The sequence below is a fragment of the Xyrauchen texanus genome, chromosome 11, assembly GCF_025860055.1.
Source record: "Xyrauchen texanus isolate HMW12.3.18 chromosome 11, RBS_HiC_50CHRs, whole genome shotgun sequence".
NCBI classification, from domain to species: domain Eukaryota; kingdom Metazoa; phylum Chordata; class Actinopteri; order Cypriniformes; family Catostomidae; genus Xyrauchen; species Xyrauchen texanus.
Genome location: NC_068286.1, coordinates 14,605,743 through 14,624,068, shown reverse-complemented (window position 1 = coordinate 14,624,068; position 18,326 = coordinate 14,605,743). Strand labels below are relative to the sequence as shown.

General features: G+C 37.4%; 2 protein-coding genes across 3 annotated transcripts in view; one reads left to right on the top strand and one right to left on the bottom strand.

The window, feature by feature from the left end:
- Positions 1-1,103: 1,103 nt before the first annotated feature.
- On the top strand, positions 1,104-9,864 carry LOC127651512 (thioredoxin-related transmembrane protein 2-B). The gene is made up of 8 exons (XM_052137375.1): positions 1,104-1,564; positions 1,829-1,889; positions 3,891-4,004; positions 4,223-4,299; positions 4,683-4,789; positions 5,278-5,343; positions 5,426-5,555; positions 8,737-9,864. Exons 1-8 carry the CDS (start codon positions 1,376-1,378, stop codon positions 8,917-8,919), a joined length of 927 nt encoding a protein of 308 aa, XP_051993335.1. The 5' UTR covers positions 1,104-1,375; the 3' UTR covers positions 8,920-9,864.
- A 2,289-nt stretch (positions 9,865-12,153) lies between these two features.
- LOC127651511 (palmitoyltransferase ZDHHC5-A-like) overlaps positions 12,154-18,326 on the bottom strand; it is a 37,855-nt gene continuing 31,682 nt past the window's right edge. Inside the window, exons 11-12 of one of the 2 annotated variants that reach the window (XM_052137373.1) lie at positions 17,140-18,053; positions 12,154-14,008 (exon numbers count right to left, since the gene is read on the bottom strand). In XM_052137373.1, the coding sequence (XP_051993333.1) occupies positions 13,780-14,008; positions 17,140-18,053 (1,143 nt within the window). In that variant the 3' untranslated portion in view covers positions 12,154-13,779. Of the gene's footprint in view, positions 14,009-17,049; positions 18,054-18,326 lie in introns of both variants that reach the window. The other variant, XR_007971588.1, reaches the window with a different exon arrangement.

Here is an 18,326-nt window from a genome sequence, read left to right as displayed (position 1 = left end):
ATTTTTAATCATCTGCTGTGTGAAAACAGTAAGTCTGATCAGTTAAAAAAGATATAGCAAACTACTCCAGAACTGTCTGATGGTGTGTGACAAATTTGGTGGATGTAACTTGAAAGCTCTAGTTATCAGTAATATACATTTCCAGTGAAAAAAAAACTCAAAAAGTTTGCAGAATAACAGTGTTGGTTTCATCAAGCCAACATAGTAGTTGTGATTAATTGTGGTATTTTGATAATTTCACAACACTTAAATTTTATCATTGGTTCGAAACTTTTTGATCAATAACAATTGACTAACATAATAGCGTATAATTATTACAATCTAGAAGGTGTAAACAAAAAACAATGGTATTACGATTTCTTATTTATTTTTATACATGTAACAGGAGTTATAGGAGTTATAATTAAAATCATCATCGAATGATTTTAATTAACTTGTAGTTTATCTGAAAATACCATGTTGGATTTGGTAATCATTGCATGAATTTTGTATATGTAAGTACAATAGTAATACCATCTAATAATCTGTTTTTTCTGCGTAGAACATATTATATTTTTTAACACAAACAATAACACCCTTAATATTGCCAACAGATGTCACTCACTGTGCAGTTCTCGCAGCAGGTAGAAGGGCTCGTTCATCGCGGGTTTTCTGAGCGGAGCTCCTTAATTCATCATCTGGTGTGGAAAAGACATCGGTCCATGTTTTGAAGAATCTGTGGTTTCCCGGGCGCAAAGGCCAGCGCGGACGGTCCCGCTGATCTCTGTGAATTAGGCTGACCATACAGCGAGGAGAAGATTTCTGACATGTTGAAGAGTGCAACACTGCTGTGTTAATATTATGAGGAAATGTGTTTAAGACGCCCCTTAACAATCTGCTCGCTGACAATTACTTCCGGATGTACTTGTAGTTGAGGAATTTACCGTAATGTATCAGTTTCACGATCGTATTCGTATTGGTTACGGTTCCTAAATTTTAGTTACATAATGCGTATTAAAAGTGCACCATATAGTATAAATTATCATAGTAATGAAATAAATCATTTTTGGAAATGATAAATGCAATTAATGTATAGGTCAATGACTCAATGTTAAAATCGTCGCTTAAAGTCTAATAATTACGGTAAATAAAGAAAGCGACGAACTTCCTCTCATCCTCCCCTTTATTTGACATCTAACCAATAAGCGCTGTCGTTTCGCTAACGTGACCAATCAACGCGCTTACTTTAAAGAGGCGGGGCGATTCTTTTCTTCGTCCGCAGTGACCTCCGTTCCTTTAAACCTTTTAATTCATTGGCCGACCGTAATTTTTCTGATAGCAGCATAGATGCGGCTTCTGTCGTCTCTGGCCATAACCGCAGTTTTCTGAAAATAAAATGGCCTTATTAACGACTCTGTTCGCTTTTCTGTATCATTTGCCGCAGGTGTACAAATGGCTACTAAAACCGTACTACATTGCCTCGTTATTTATGTGTCTCGCGTTCCTGTTTATTCGCAAGACGCCTGGGATATGTGAACATCTCTCGACGCAACGGGAGGATGGAAATTCATGCGAATTTGATTGGGTATGTATAAAACAGACCTCTGGGTGTTTAACACCTGCTGATCGATTCAATATAAAGCAACATTGCTTTGCAATAAAGGAATTGAGCAGCACAGCAGATGATGATGGGCTTGAGAATTTGGAAGGGGGTCGCTATTTAGCTAGGACGAATAGAGACCAAGCCAAATACATGGTGAAATAGTTTGAAATATCATGCATATAAATTATGCATGCCAATAAATTGTCTGTCTGTCTGTCATAATAGCCTTTGTTTTGATTTTTACAGAGAGAGGTAGAGATCTTGATGTTCCTGAGTGCTATAGTCATGATGAAGAACAGAAGAGCGAGTAAGATTTCATTCTTTTCTTTCCCTCATAAAAACACTCCAATCACCCTTTTCTATCTTTGTGCACTTATTTCTTGTCTCTGCCACTTACACAACTGGCGTAGCCACGGGTGGGCCGGTGCGACCCATAGGCATTCAACCCACCCATTCATTGTCTTATGCCCCTAATGCACCAACAGCCAAAATATTTCTGGCATCAAACCATTAACCACTAATGTCAGAGGCTGTTGGGATGGATAATGTGAGCATTAAAGCTTCCAAAACAATGACTGCTCAAAAAAAAAAAAAAAAAAAACTGGATTGCTCTCATAGTAATGAAGATATTTACACATTAAACAACCAAAGCACCTTCAGTTGACGTGCATCCGGTATCATGCAGCGGCTCCAACCACTTTATTTTCCCTTTCAAAGAAATATTTGTAACAAATGTCATATATTTGAATTGATTGCTGAATTGTATTAATTAGGCTATAAATTTAAATAACGTATAACCTGTTCATCGAGTTGCCATGCTGATTGAAATAACTTTTTAAATGCTCCCAAAACTCTAAATTTCATCCACTTTAAAAATCACTTTTTAAAGTGAAATTATTTTAACTACTGATATCACATGCATGAATTGATTATGAATTTTAGTAGTTATAATTTCTATTTGTTGCATTAAAAGCAGCTCATGACGGCATAATTAAACTACTATGAAATAAATTATTTTGGATGATGAAAATGTTCTCAAAACTCCTAAGACTTTTAAATTCCAGCTTATTTGATTCTGTATTATGACTAATACGTTATTTCCAAATAACATGTGCATGAATTTATTGCCATGGATTTTGAATGTCATAACTTAGGAAACAGTTACAGACATGGATGGCTCGAAAAAATTCTATTTCGGAATCAGATTCCTTTTATGCTTTTTCTCTTGCAGCAGCGCTATCTCTTCCCTACTTGTTGAGTTGTGACACATTCAGAGAGAAAAAGTGTCTTTTATTTTTTACAATAAACTACAATGGAGACATAGCGACAATACCCATTTCCGTCATTTTTATCCGCTATTTTTATCTGTCCAAAGACACCAGAAAATTGGGTTGGTAATTGTTTTTACCAATATTGGTCCATTCTGTGGCTAAAATGACCATTCTGTATTTACATTTACAAAGATTTATTATTCCCCTGAATCCTCATATAATGATAAATATCTGTTCTCAACCACAAAACCTCCTAACGACCCACATGTGCAAGATAAAATAATTTCAAATACCAATATCACATGTATGAATTGATCATAATTTTTATTGACCATAACTTCTATTTGTTTCATTAAAAGCAAATCTCCAGCCTCCTTTTTCCCCCCCGTTCAACTAAAATAAAATGATATTATATCCAAATATCATGTTTTATTTTTTTATAAAATAAAAATAAAAAAGTCGGATTGTACTCAAAAACAAATATTTTTTATTGATCTTTTAATATTCTTAAAGTAGACAACCTTTAGTAGCTAAATCTTCTAAATACACCCTGAAAACAATTAGCTAAACATTAAAAATGTCAAATTAAAATAAATTAATAAAAACTTAACAGATCTCATGCAGTCGATAAATTCTCTTGGCCCACCCACCCAAAAGTTCTGCTACTGGCTTTCACGTTGACACTCAAAAGCCCACAAACAATCCCCATTTCATAGCGAATGTGATGTCAGTGGACCGAGGTTGTAATGTGAAGGTTTTGTTTACACACTAAATGTTTAGGGTACCTGGGACTCTTTGTTTTCTCAGTGGCGGTTGTCATATTGTTTGTGGTTGAATCAGTTTCTTCTGTTATTCTTTGTTTATGTTGCCCTCTCCCCCTCCTCTAGATGTGCTTCAACCCACCCCCCTTGAGTATTTGTTCTTATGTATATTAGAAACTGACACAAAACTGCATTTTGAGAATGCACATTTTTACAGAATGTGATGTTTTTTTTGCACTTATTTAACTTTAAGTTTTCTCTCTTTTTGCATTCCAGTAACTATTGAGCAGCACTTGGGGAACATCATTCTCTTTAGTAAAGTGGCCAATGTGATTCTGTTCTTCAGACTGGACATACGTTTGGGGCTTCTCTACTTGACCCTGTGCATTGGTCAGTCTTTCACTGATCTCTCACTATATTTGTTTTCCTTCATCCTCCAACAATCCCATAAATTTAAATTTCCCAGGATAAGTATCAGGCTACCCTAAAGAGATTTCAGATTGTATGTGACAGATGCCTTCTTTTAAAAGAAACTATAGGTTAAACCAAACAATTGGTAAACATTGCAAGATGGCAATTTTCATGTATGTTAATATTCTGTTTTAAAGTTTTTCTGATGATCTGCAAACCTCCACTTTACATGGGCCCTGAGTACATCAAATACTTCAATGATAAAACCATAGACGTGAGTATGATTTCAGATCATGGAGTTTCCTTTTGAAACAAGCTTAGAATAGCACAGGTATCAACTACATATGAAACAAGTCTACTTCGGTATGCCATTGTCAAAAAAAAAAAAGTTTGGCAAACATGGCAAAGTTTGTCACTTACACAACAGTTACCAATGCAGCCCAATAGCCTTTGAATACAAGCAAGCCAGAATACAAAAACAGGAATTCAGCCCCCTGGTTTTGCCCAAATTTGAGCCATATTCAGTTAAACTTTAACTTCTTTATTCATTCCCTTCGGGCTAGTGTTCATATTTGTATACTACCACGCCTGTATGTGCTTGCTAGAAACTGTTTGGATTATGTGAGGTATAGGAGCTCACATATACTTTATGTTTAGGAGGAGTTGGAAAAGGACCACAGAGTGACTTGGATTGTGGAGTTTTTTGCTAACTGGTCTCCAGAGTGTCAGTCTTTCGCCTCAGTCTATGCTGATCTGTCCTTGAAGTAAGAATGTCATGCTTGATATATGCTGCTCACAAATTTCTGTAAACTTAAAAGGATAGTTTACCCAAAATCAAAGAATCATTAATCATTCTTTAAGCCTTCCTCTTCATGTTGTTCCAAATCTGTTTGACTTTTTTTTTTCTGTGGAATATAAAAGAAAATGTAATGCAGATTGTTAGCCTTAGTCACCATTAACTTGCATTGCATCTTTTTTCCATGCAATGAAATTGAATGGTGACTGAGGCTGGCAACCCCAAACACTCTGCCTTTCCTTTTTGTGTCCTAAGAAAGAAAGTCATGTGGGTTTGGAACGATGTAAGGGTGAGTAAATGATGACAGACATTATTATTATAATTATTATTTTGGGCGATCTATCCCTTTAAGTGCCACAAATTGTTTGAGTAACACTTTACAAAAAGGTTCCATTTGTTAACATTAGTTAACAACATTAGTTATTCTCTCTCTCTCTCTCTCTCTCTCTCTCACAGGTACAACTGCGCAGGACTAAAATTTGGCAAAGTGGACATTGGACGTTACAGTGAAGTTTCTAAGAAGTAAGTAGCTTAGGCTTTGTTACATGGGTCTAGTTTAAACACCTTACGATATTGTGACAATATTGTATTTTTTCCCCCTCAGGTATAAAGTGAGCACATCACCCCTCTCAAAGCAACTGCCCTCTCTGGTGCTCTTCCAGGGGGGAAAGGAGGTTATGAGGCGCCCTCAGGTTGACAAGAAGGGAAGGGCAGTGACTTGGACCTTCACAGAGGTTAGACTTACTCACATACTGCATATTACATCTACGGAGCCCCATAGAGGACAGGGCAGGATTTTGTTTTTAGAAATTGTTTTGCGTGCCCTCACAATATATTTTGCGTTCCCTCATCTTACTAGAGTAACCATAGTTTGACCATGGTATTTTGTATTATTTGTATTAGCTATGGCTAATCTATAGTAAAAACCCAAATTACTATATGGATAAGTATACTCTATTAAAACCATGCAACCCCCCATCAAATCTATGGTTACTACAATCGCAGTTAATACAATATTAATATAGTAAATAGTAATTACTATACCCCCCACATATTAAAGCAAAGCCATGGTGTCTTCTGAGAAAACACAGTTACTACAATATTTATAGAGTAAACTCATGTTAAATTTATTGTGAGGGATTGCGAAAATTATTGCGAGGGCAAGCAAAACTATTTCAGAAAAAAAGATTCCCCAATGTCATTGTGATGATTGTGATTAACAATATTTATTACACTGTTCTCTGGAATGATCAATTCTGATTAGTCAATTGCGCCATCTAGTGGTCTGATATCTCAGAGTAACAACCGCACACCCACATAGTGGACCGCTTACTGGTATTGAGAATTTACGAGTCATCTTTCCTGCTTTGCGGATCAATGTGCTTTCTCTACAAGTAAGCTCAAAATAATGTCAGCTCAAATACATGTTTCATGTACATTTATTTATTTATTGGCAAGTAGTCTTGTAATAAGATGCATAATGAGCAGTCAGATGGTTATTATTTACAAAATGAACACCAACAGAATGCAAACCAGAGGTGTATTTCTCCTGTTCAGCGATTTCTTCTCAAATAATTATATAATTTCAAAACAAATCACTATTGTATGCCCATGTATTTATTTATTTGGTTAGTAGTCATGTAATAAGTGAGAAAATGAACAGTCAGCCAATTGTTATCGCAAAATAGTGTCTTTCATGAAAAAGAGCCCAGAAACCTGTATGTTTTGTAGAGCTTAATGCAAGCTTGGTTATTACATAAGTATTATGTCATTTCACACCTAATCATTAGCTGATCTTAAAACACTCTAAAAGACAATATATTTCCAGAGCCTTTTATTCTCTTATTGTTTGATTTACTATATGGAGGTGTATTAGTTTGACTGCAGTCAGTCTTATTAGTGCTGCTTGCTTGATTCGAAATTCAGTGTAACTCGTTCCGCACCTTTTGTGCGACAGATATGAATAATACTCCAGTTCATGTGGCTTGTTGAAGAGAGTGTGCTATTACTTTTCAAAGTGATCTGACTAAAGATTTTCAACTGGTAGACAATAACCTTGGCAAAAATTTCCCATAGACTTGCATTTAAAAAAGGGATCAGTTTGCAACCACCAAAGGAACCCCAATAATCACACAGCAATGCACCAAAACCCACTCGGAGCACTTTAGCAACTGCATAGCAACACACTAACAACCATTCAGAACACCTTAGCAGTCACATAGCAACTGCATGGCAACCACCCATAACACCCAGCATATTTAGCATGGGCAAGCTGAAAAATCTTAGACAATTTGCTTCCTTCATTTATCAGAACTACAGGTGAAACTCGAAAAATTAGAATATTGTGCAAAAGTTCATTAATTTCAGTAATTCAACTTAAAAGGTGAAACTAATATATTATATAGACTCATTACAAGCAAAGTAAGATATTTCAAGCCTTTATTTGATATAATTTTGATGATTATGGCTTACAGCTTATGAAAACCCCAAATTCAGAATCTCAGAAAATTAGAATATTGTGAAAAGGTTCAGTACTGTAGGCTCAAAGTGTCACACTCTAATCAGCTAAACACCTGCAAAGGGTTCCTGAGCCTTTAAATGGTCTCTCAGTCTGGTTCAGTTGAATTCACAATCATGGGGAAGACTGCTGACCTGACAGTTGTGCAGAAAACCATCATTGACACCCTCCACAAGGAGGGAAAGCCTCAAAAGGTAATTGCAAAAGAAGTTGGATGTTCTCAAAGTGCTGTATCAAAGCACATTAATAGAAAGTTATGTGGAAGGGAAAAGTGTGGAAGAAAAAGGTGCACAAGCAGCAGGGATGACCGTAGCCTGGAGAGGATTGTCAGGAAAAGGCCATTCAAATGTGTGGGGAGCTTCACAAGGAGTGGACTGAGGCTTCAAATGTCGTATTCCTCTTGTCAAGCCGCTCCTGAACAACAAACAACGTCAGAAGCGTCTTACCTGGGCTAAAGAAAAAAAGAACTGGTCTGTTGCTCAGTGGTCCAAAGTCCTCTTTTCTGATGAGAGCAAATTTTGCATCTCATTTGGAAACCAAGGTCCCAGAGTCTGGAGGAAGAATGGAGAGGCACATAATCCAAGATGCTTGAAGTCCAGTGTGAAGTTTCCACAGTCTGTGTTGGTTTGGGGAGCCATGTCATTGGCTGGTGTTGGTCCACTGTGCTTTATTAAGTCCAGAGTCAACGCAGCCGTCTACCGGGACATTTTAGAGCACTACATGCTTCCTTCAGCAGACAAGCTTTATGGAGATGCTGACTTCATTTTCCAGCAGGACTTGGCACCTGCCCACACTGCCAAAAGTACCAAAACCTGGTTCAATGACCATGGTATTACTGTGCTTGATTGGCCAGCAAACTCGCCTGACCTGAACCCCATAGAGAATCTATGTGGCATTGCCAAGAGAAAGATGAGACCAAACAATGCAGAAGAGCTGAAGGCCGCTATTGAAGCATCTTGGTCTTCCATAACACCTCAGCAGTGCCACAGGCTGATAGCATCCATGCCACGCCGCATTGAGGCAGTAATTAATGCAAAAGGGGCCCAAACCAAGTACTGAGTACATATGCATGATTATACTTTTCAGAGGGCCGACATTTCTGTATTTAAAATCCTTTTTTTTTTTTATTGATTTCATGTAATATTCTAATTTTCTGAGATTCTGAATTTGGGGTTTTCGTAAGCTGTAAGCCATAATCATCAAAATTATATCAAATAAAGGCTTGAAATATCTTACTTTGCTTGTAATGAGTCTATATAATATATTAGTTTCACCTTTTAAGTTGAATTACTGAAATTAATGAACTTTTGCACGATATTCTAATTTTTCGAGTTTCACCTGTATATTAAATCATACAGCAAGTTAGCACACACAATGTTTATCTTGTCAATTCCTAGGAAAACATTATCCGGGAGTTTAACCTCAATGAGCTGTATCAGAAGTCAAAGAAGCTTGATAAGACCAAAGGAGAGAAGAATGAAAGGCCCAGTGAATCACAATTTGCCCCAGTGCCTGAAGAGGAGGAACCTGAGGCTGAGACCATCAGCGCAATGGACACCGAGAGCAAGAAGGACAAATAGAATGTGCACGCTATTGAAGAGCTCTGGGACATAATGGGATGGGACTCTATTTTGCTAATGATTGATTGATTGTTTTTTGTTTTGTTTGTTTAACATATGACTTAATTTAATTACAAAATCAGTCTAATAATATAGTAAATCTTAGTTTTTATTTATTTCATAATTATATATACAGTGGGCACAGTATGCTCGTATCCAAATAACCATCATACGGGACTTAAACTGGTTACTGATGATTCTGTCTGTCAGCTGTGTTGGTATTTTAATCACATTAAATACAATTAATAATTAGATGCCTCTTACCTCTAATATGGTTTATAATTGTGAAGTAAACTTTTTATTAAATTGTTATTTTGTGTTGCAAATGCATCACTACTGGGGTACAAACCAAGTCTTTCCTACTGTACTTTTAATTCCTTTTTCCACCCAAGTCACTCCTAGTTGTCTTCTAATTTCCAAGACATACTGTATCTTGGCTTGTATTATGGTACTGAATATACACTGTTTAAAGGGACAGTTTTCCAGTGGATGCCAAAATGAAAAGCTTTCACAGTATTCATATTTTTTTATATTGACACTGCAAAAAGTGTTCAGCTTTTAACCTTTGACCTGTAGACCCATTTACACATTTCTTTTTAGACTGAATACTGCTGTAAAAGTCTTAAATATTTGTTTTGTATACAGTTTTTTTTTACTTGAATTTCCTTTGTGCTGAATGATAAATGCCTTTTTAACATTTCATTTTTATTTGAAACTGACAGGCACAGAAGAAAGCTGCAGGCAGACTTAATATTTTAACCTTATTGATCCATTGCTGTCGCTGTGGGAAGCTATTATTGTCAATGTAAATGAAATGTCAAAGCAGAATATTGTCACTAAGTTCCCTTAAAAAAAAAGAACAATATTGTTTTTGTGCCCTGTGAAGTAAACAAGTCTTGATTTTCACTGATCTTTGTCAATTAATTGTTTATGACTGGAAGATGACCAAGTGCTTTGAATGGTTGTGGATGGATGTTTCGTTTTTTTGCCATTTCAATACAAACGCAGTGCGATTACATGCCTGATCTTACACAAGCTTTCCTTTATTGGGGTAGTAAGATCATAAACGGTTTAAGCATAAACCGGTTGACACTGGTAGATTTTTGCTAAATACCCCTATTTTGCACATATAAACACCTTTACCAGTGTTCATAACGGATTATCCAATGTGTGCAAGTGTTGCATGAATGCCTGTTTACATTTTGTCAAAACAGATTTTTTGAATATGCAGATTTTTGGTAGTTATGATCAGCTTATTGATGTGCATGTAAAAGCATTCACAGAGGTGTTGAATCAGAATACTGTAGTGCTTTATAATTGGATTACCATTATTGTCCTCAACATAAATATCCTCCCATGAATTGACAAACTATGTGGTAACAAAGTATTTGGACACTTAAGCATTCATTTTTATGAATTTCATTGCAATATATAAAACAAAACAAAGTGGCATCTGAATGAAAAGAACTAACTCCATTTTTGCAATTACTTTTAATTAACTGATCCCAGGGTCGTTCACAAGTACGAACATGTTTAACAACCAAATACTTTCCTCTGAATTTTGAACAGTACCTCTATTGCTTTATAATTAAAAATCAAACTTCCAAATTTGTTCTTTTGCTTGAAAAGTGTTCTTGTGCTTTCTTTAGATGACACTTGGTTTGATAGTTTGTTGTTTAATGCATTGCTATTCATAGGTTTATAAGTGGATTAAAAAAATTCTGGCAGACTCTTTATACAAATTACAGTTAAAGTCAGAAGTTTACATACATCTTAGCCAAATACTTTACAACTTTTTTCACAATTCACTGTCTTAGGTCAGTTAGGATCACTATTTTAAGAATGTGAAATGTCAGAATAATAGTAGAGATTTATTTCAGCTTTATTTCTTTCATCACATTCCCAGTGAGTCAGTAGTTTACATACACTTTGTTAGTATTTGGTAGCATTGCTTTTAGATTGTTTAACTTGGGTCAAACATTTTGGGTAGCCTTCCACAGTCTTCTCACAATAAGTTGCTGGAATTTTGGCCCATTCCTCCAGAAAGAACTGGTGTAACTGAGTCAGGTTTGTAGGCCTCCTTGCTTGCACATGCTTTTTCACACACAGTTTTGCCCACAGATTTTCTATCAGATTGAGGTCAGGGCTTTGTGATGGCCACTCCAATACCTTGAATTTGTTGTCCTTAAGCCATTTTACCAAAACTTTGGAGGTATGCTCGGGTCATTGTCCATTTTGAAGACCCATTTGCGAACAAGCTTTAACTTCCTGGCTGATGTCTTGAGATTTTCCTTCCTCATGATGCCATCTATTTTGTGAAGTGCACCAGTCCCTCCTACAGCAAAGAACCCCCACAACATGATGCCGCTACCCCCATGCGTCATGGTTGGCGTGATGTTTGTCGGCTTTCAAGCCTCACCCTTTTTCCTCCAAACATAACAATGGACATTATGGCCAAACAGTTACATTTTTGTTTCATCAGACCAGAGGACATTTCTCCAAAAAGTAAAATCTTTGTCCCCATGTGCACTTGGCGTTTTTTGCAGCATTGGCCTCTTCCTTGCTGAGCAGCCTTTCTGGTTATGTTGATACAGGACTCGTTTTACTGTGGATATAGATACTTGTCTACCTGTTTCCTCCAGCATCTTCACAAGGTCCTTTGCTTTTGTTCTGGAATTGATTTGCACTTTTTGCACCAAACTACATTCATCTCAAGGTGACAGAATGCATCTCCTTCCAGAGCGGTATGAAGGCTGCGTGGTCCCATGGTGTTTATACTTGCATACTAATGTCTGTACAGGTGAACGTGGTACCATTAGTTTGGAAATTGCTCCCAAGGATGAACCAGACTTGTGAGGGTCCACAGTTTTTTTTTCTTAAGTCATGTCAAGCAAAGATGCACTGTGTTTGAAGGTAGGCGTTAAAGTACTTCCTCAGGTATACATCCAATTAACTCAATTAGCTAATTAGTCTATCAGAAGCTAATTGGTTAATTACATAAAGGTGTATGTAAACTTCAGACCCACTGGAATTGTGATAGTCAAATAAAAGTAAACAATTGTTGGAAAAATTACTCATGTCATGCACAAAGTAGATGTCCTAAACGACTTGCCAAAACTATAGTTTGCTAATATTAAATCTGTGTAGAGGTAAAAAAAAAAAAAAAAAAAAAAAACAGTTTTAATGACTTAAACCTAAGCATATATAAACTTCTGACTTAAACTGTATATTATTGTGTTGTCACATGTGGGCTGATTAGGAGGCAAACGAGAGCACACATTGGAACCAACTACAGTATTTTTTTTTTCTCTGGGGGATTGTTTCAAATTATGCAACATATTTCTGGTAATGAGGTGACAATATATTTTGCAGACCATGTTCCTGACATCTAACATGACAACAGGCTTACATTTTTAAGAACAGAGAAACAAAATTCATGGGCATTATCAGGTATACACTTACAACGTTTCAGAAACCACCAGAGTTTGGAACACACCATGAAGGTTAAAGCAAATCAACATCACAAATGATTTATAAAGAGTTTATTACCAATGCTAAACCACACACACACGCATATCAACAACCATGGTCACTCACGCTAAACTATACAGTACACTTTTCTTTCCCTCTTCTCAGTCCATCTTTTTTATCCTAAATATTCACATAATCGTTCTGAGAGGGTATTCATTGGCTATTGTATCGGCACTCAAATGCATCCACTTTATTGACCAGCTCTGATCTAAATGTTGACCAACACCCCTGACAAGTTAGACAATGATTGAAATGAGTCTTGCAAAATGTCACAAATTTTGAACGTAGTAGGTACAAATTAAAAGAGGCACACAATCAATGTTTAAAAGAAACTCTGAAATATGTCTCTGCTGTGTCAAATGCATTTTAATGCTACTAGTAACTCTCTGCACAGGACTATAATTTACTGGGTGGTGATATCGGTTTCCCAGCCTGCAATTCTTCACCCCTTCATCTGATTAGATAAGTCCACAGAGAACAAATCATCAGCCTTTGTAGAATAAAAAAACATTTTGATCTTATCAATAACCATTTATAAATTCATATAAAAGAACATTTAAAAAAATTAAATAAAAACTTTCTTCCTTGATTTCCAAAGACATTGCTCTGAAAACACTTAATGGAAAAGGCTGTTGTCATTTAAATAATGCATTAGGCCATTTCTTTAAATCGACTACGGTTTGCTTCCCTGGCATAGATCGGATACATTGTCGCATGCCAATCACAGTGGTCTGAATTGGCTACTTCATGCCACAGGTCCCGTTGTGTAAAAATTTAATTCCACTCTGTGAGAAAACTGTGACACAACTTTTTTTCCTCTATACAGAACAATGTACATATTTAAGCTGGATAGAACAATTTTACTCTTGTGATGTACTGAAAGTTTCCAAGGCAATCCAGTCTTTTGCCGTTACACCAATTACGTGTTACAGCTCCTTACTCGCGAGGAGTCTTATATAGGTTTTGTATAGGACAGGCCACACTATGTCACGGCTAAACATCAACACTCCTCCTCCTCCTCCTCCTCAATGTCACATCTTACCAAAACCTGCTTGTCAGCAATTGATTTCCTTTTCGAAAAAAATAAAATAAATAAAATAAAAAATAAATAAAAAAACAGTGTTCTTAAATGCTTACATTTTCAAGAGAAATCTTCGGTGGGCACCAATAAATGTCCAAAAGTCTTAATTTTCTCTTCTAATATCAAGGCTCTACTACTGTATGCCCAAGTGGCCGACAAAGTCCAAGGCTCCACTCTTGACAAGATCAATCACAACAGCTGCTCATCTCTCACACTGATATCTCGTAAGTGGTCCCTCCGACGCCAGTCACCTTCTTCACCCCACCTCCAGGCTTGTTGGCGGGGCTCTGAGAAGAGCCGGCACTGGAATAGGCCTGGCCTGGGCGAGTGGACACGCTGATAGGATGAGAGGGGGACAAGGGTGTGGAAGGAGACTGAGGGAGAGATGATTTAGGCTGGCCATTTGTCCGACTATATGACTTCATCTGAATCTCATCCCTAAAATGGAGAAAAAGAGAATTTATATACTTAGAGGATGCTTCACATTGTTAGTGAATCTTTTTGATTATTTCAGAGCGAAGGTTTGAGAATTCTGATGAAGGCAACATGTCCATTAGCATGCATTTAAATCAAGCATGTGGGTTTTTACAACGTTAAAAGAACAATGGGAAATGAAATGCAAAACGAAACATGCTATTTGACAAAATCTTACTTCCCACAGTCAAATATAAAACATTAAGACATCACCGTTTCAAAGTAAAGACATAACAATGGGGATGGGATCCGCAAGTATTTTAACGATTCAGTTTCCAATTCCTTTGAATGATTCTATTAATTAATGGTTCTCTTTTAGTACCTTTGAGGAAGATTTATATGGACAAAGATATTACAAATCAGAAATAAATGTAAAACAATTCTTGTAAATGGGATGTTTACACAAGTCAGTACAACCAGTCAAGTAAATGCACGGCCTGATTGAACTTTACAGAACACAGTTACAGCTCATTTCATTGAGTTGAACATGACAAAAGTCATTAACTGCACCAACTAATGTTTAACTGTTTTGATAAATTAAAAAGAGACAGTTCGTAAGAGTAATTTCTTTGGGATTTCTAACAGGATTAAACTGGTCAATTTGTAAGTTTTTGATTCACTAAAAAGAACCGACTCATACGAGTCATTTTCTCAGGAATCAGACTACACTGGTAGCGCTGTATTCCTTGTACTGTATATATATATATATTAAAAAAATGCATACAATCACCCTAAAATGACACTTTTAGGAACCATTAACAGAACCAAAAGTAATAAATTCATTTGGTTTCTGTATTTAAAAAGAAAATGGAATATGATAATCCTACAAAATATGTATCACAGGATGCCTGCTATATCATATCTCCAGGGTTCCCACGCCTGTTGATCACCAATTACTGGACTTTTGAGATTGCACTCATAAAAGAGCTATATTTTTGAGAATATGCTAAATGTATATTTACTAAAGAAATTTCTATAACAGCTTCATGCCTTTTAAAAAAAAAAAAATCAAGGCACAGACATGTTATAATTCTCTGATTTTCCATGACCACTGGAACCCGGTGTCTCTATTGTGGGCAATCAAAAATGACAAATATATAATTTGGTAGACATTTAAAAAGAGCTCTCAGGGCATGCACCAGTGCAGAATGCGCGGAGCGTGCAAGATGGCAATACAAATAATGGCTACAATTTATCTGCACTGGCAGCCAGTCAATTTCTCACTGACACAATATGGAAAGGAATCATTCTACCTTCAGTTATAACCTTAACCCATTATAACCTTCAGTTATTGTTCTGCATGCCACAGAAATGTCTGTTAATGATGAGGGGGGGCTCATCATTTAGCCCTTGGTTGTTTTCAAATAATGTTTGCATGATTTTGTTGTAGAAAACGCGCGCGCACACACACACATACACACACACACACACAAGCAGAAAGCAGCTGGTGATCAATAATAAGTGAATTACTGGAATGCTACCTAGATATATCAAACATGCAACAACGCAACAGTCACACTTTACAATAAATTCATTATGTATCATGATCTAAAAATGCACCTTTTCCAGCATTTATAAATCTTAATTAATGTTGATTTATAAATATATACCTGTTCATTGTTAGTTCTTGTAAGTTTGTTAATTGCATCAAAGGAATAGGTCACCCAAAAATGATAATTTTCTCATAATTTACTCACTGTTGTGCTGTCTCAAACTCGAATGACTTACTTTCGTTTGCAGAACACACAAGAAGATATTTTGATGGCGATAGTCCATGGGGTCCAACACTTCCAAGCTCCAAAAAGGATATTAAGACAGAATAGTAATCCCTAAGACTTGAGCAGTTTGATCCATGTATTCTGAAGAGGTACATTCAGTTTTAGGAGAAAATGCATACACATCCAGCATGAGGTAGTGTTATCAAGTTTTAAATCATGATCGCTTTGAAATGTCAAGATTTATAGTGAAAAAGGACATTTTGTTTTTTTCTCACTCAAAAACAAATTGTAACACTTCAGAAGACATGTATTACACCACTTAAGTAATATGGATTACTTTTATGCTGCCTTTATGCCCTTTTTAGGGCTTGAAATTGACTTATAAAAGGTATATTCCGGGTTCAATACATGTTAAACTTAACAGCATTTGTGGCATAATACTGATTACCACAAAAATACATTTTGACTTGCCCCTCATTTTCTTTAAAATGCATACATTTGGGTTGCAGTGAAGCACTAACAATGAAATTGAATGGGGCCAATCTGTAAACGTTATAATACTCACTGTTTCAAAAGTTTAGCCACAAGACATAAACAATATGTGTGTTAACATGATTTTAGTATGATAAAATCACGTACCTTTTCTGTGTAAATTTATACCTAATTTTACATTTTTACAACATTGTCATGACAATGTTATGTCAACAAAACCCAAAAATGACTGTAAAAATTATGATTTAAAAACACTTTACAGATCAAATAATACATGCGTTTTAAAATAATTAATTTAAGTGCTTTTATAAAATTATAAGCTTCACTTTTCAGCCTTTAAACACTCCAATTTTTTTTGCCCCCATTCACTTCCATTGTAACCTGTTTCTTTTCTTTTTTTTTTTGGAGGAGGAACAACTCTAAATAAATTTTTGTGCAAATCAACTTTTGTGCAAATCAACAAAATTGTATAGCACATCATATATCCAAAATATCTTTGTGTTCTGCAGAAGTCATATGGTTCCGAGACGGTATAGGGGTGAGTAAATAATAAGGGAATTATCATTTTTGGGTAAACCATTCCTTTAACTAATAATAACTTAAACAACTTTTAATATTAAAAGTATATTAGCACATAACAAATTTACATTAGCCAAGAATGTTAAGAAATTAATTTAGTTAACTACTGCATTAATTCATGTTAACGTATACAACCTTAATGTAAAGTGTTACCCAATGCAACACACTAACTTCAGATGGGAAAAACTGAGGAGGAAGTGAAAGAGATACACTCACAGGAGTCTGGGAGGAGGAGGAGGAAGAGTAGAAGGAAGAAGGCAGCAGGCTGCGAAGAGCGTCGAAAGGTTGAGGGGAGGAGTTACTCACTTTGGTGCCTGTATGCCCCCTCCCCCGACCGAGGCTGAGGCTTTGCGGACCAGGCGGTACTGCATCTCAGCAGCTGCAGCGCTAGAGTAAGATAGAGACTTCCCCAGTGGTGGGGGGTGTGGCGAATGAGGCGGGTGAGTGGTGGGCGGCAGGGGCGTGTCAGTAGAGCGGGTACGGTAAGGATAGGAGGGCTGAGTGTGGCCCGAGTCAGAGAGCAAAGGTGGTCGATAGAAGCGGGGTGGCCGAGGATGATTGTGATGATGTTGGCGGTGGTGGTGGTGATGGGGATGGTCACGTAGCAGGCGCTCCCGTTCGCGTTCAGGCAGAGGTGGCGGGGAGGAGGTGGAGCCACGTAAATAGGCACCATGTTGTGGGGAGGCGAGGAGGCCGGTGCTGGAGGCAGAGGGCTGGTGGAGCTCTGCTTCCCGTTGCTGGGCGATCTGCGCTGATAGGAAAGGTGAACTGTATCCAAGTACTGCCGTGCGTGGACGCCCTGGAGACAGCTCTGGTGCTGCTGATTCGAGATCTGGGCTTTCAGAGGGCGCGAGTAGACTATCGTATGACAGGCTGCCATTACGAGAAGCCGGTGGAGGCGTCTGATTGGCTAAGCTCTTGTAGCTGGTGGCTTCAGACGGTGGGGCGTTGTGGGAAGAGCGAACACTGGAGGACTGTGAGGTGCCTCCGACAATCACCGTAGGATCGGAGAAGGAGGGATATGAATGCCCTCCGTGGGAGTAACCAGGCATCCCTGAGCCCGGAGGTCCTCCAGGGCCCACACATCTTCGCTCCGGCCCACTTCGCTCCACCCCTCCCGCCTCATGCCCATCCAGACTGGGCTCAGAGCGATAACCTGGCTGCTGACTGGACTGTAGGAGAGAGGAAGAGGACTCTTTAAGACTGTCCCCACGACTCATCTACAGAGAAAACGAGAGAGAGAGACCAAGCAGAAACGTTTACCAAAGTTATAAGGGCAATGTAAAAGCTGAATTAAAAGGACATTGAGGAAAACCCCATGGTAAGGATCATGTGGGCACTACAACTAGGTCAGGTGAGAAATTAGAGGGGAGAGAAATTATTCGAGAAAGTCTTTTCTAGAGCTATAATAAAGAGCCAGCAATATAGGATAAGACAGACAGAGAGGATAAGCTTGGAAAGGCAGTGACACAAGTGAAGTTTTGGCAACAAAC

Bases quoted from the DNA above. Each gene is read 5' to 3' on its own strand.
- LOC127651512 (XM_052137375.1), top strand. From the start codon at position 1,376: ATGGCCTTATTAACGACTCTGTTCGCTTTTCTGTATCATTTGCCGCAG. The intron at 1,890-3,890 runs GTAAGATTTCAT...TTTGCATTCCAG, and splicing joins GATGAAGAACAGAAGAGCGA to TAACTATTGAGCAGCACTTG. The intron at 5,344-5,425 runs GTAAGTAGCTTA...TTTCCCCCTCAG, and splicing joins TACAGTGAAGTTTCTAAGAA to GTATAAAGTGAGCACATCAC.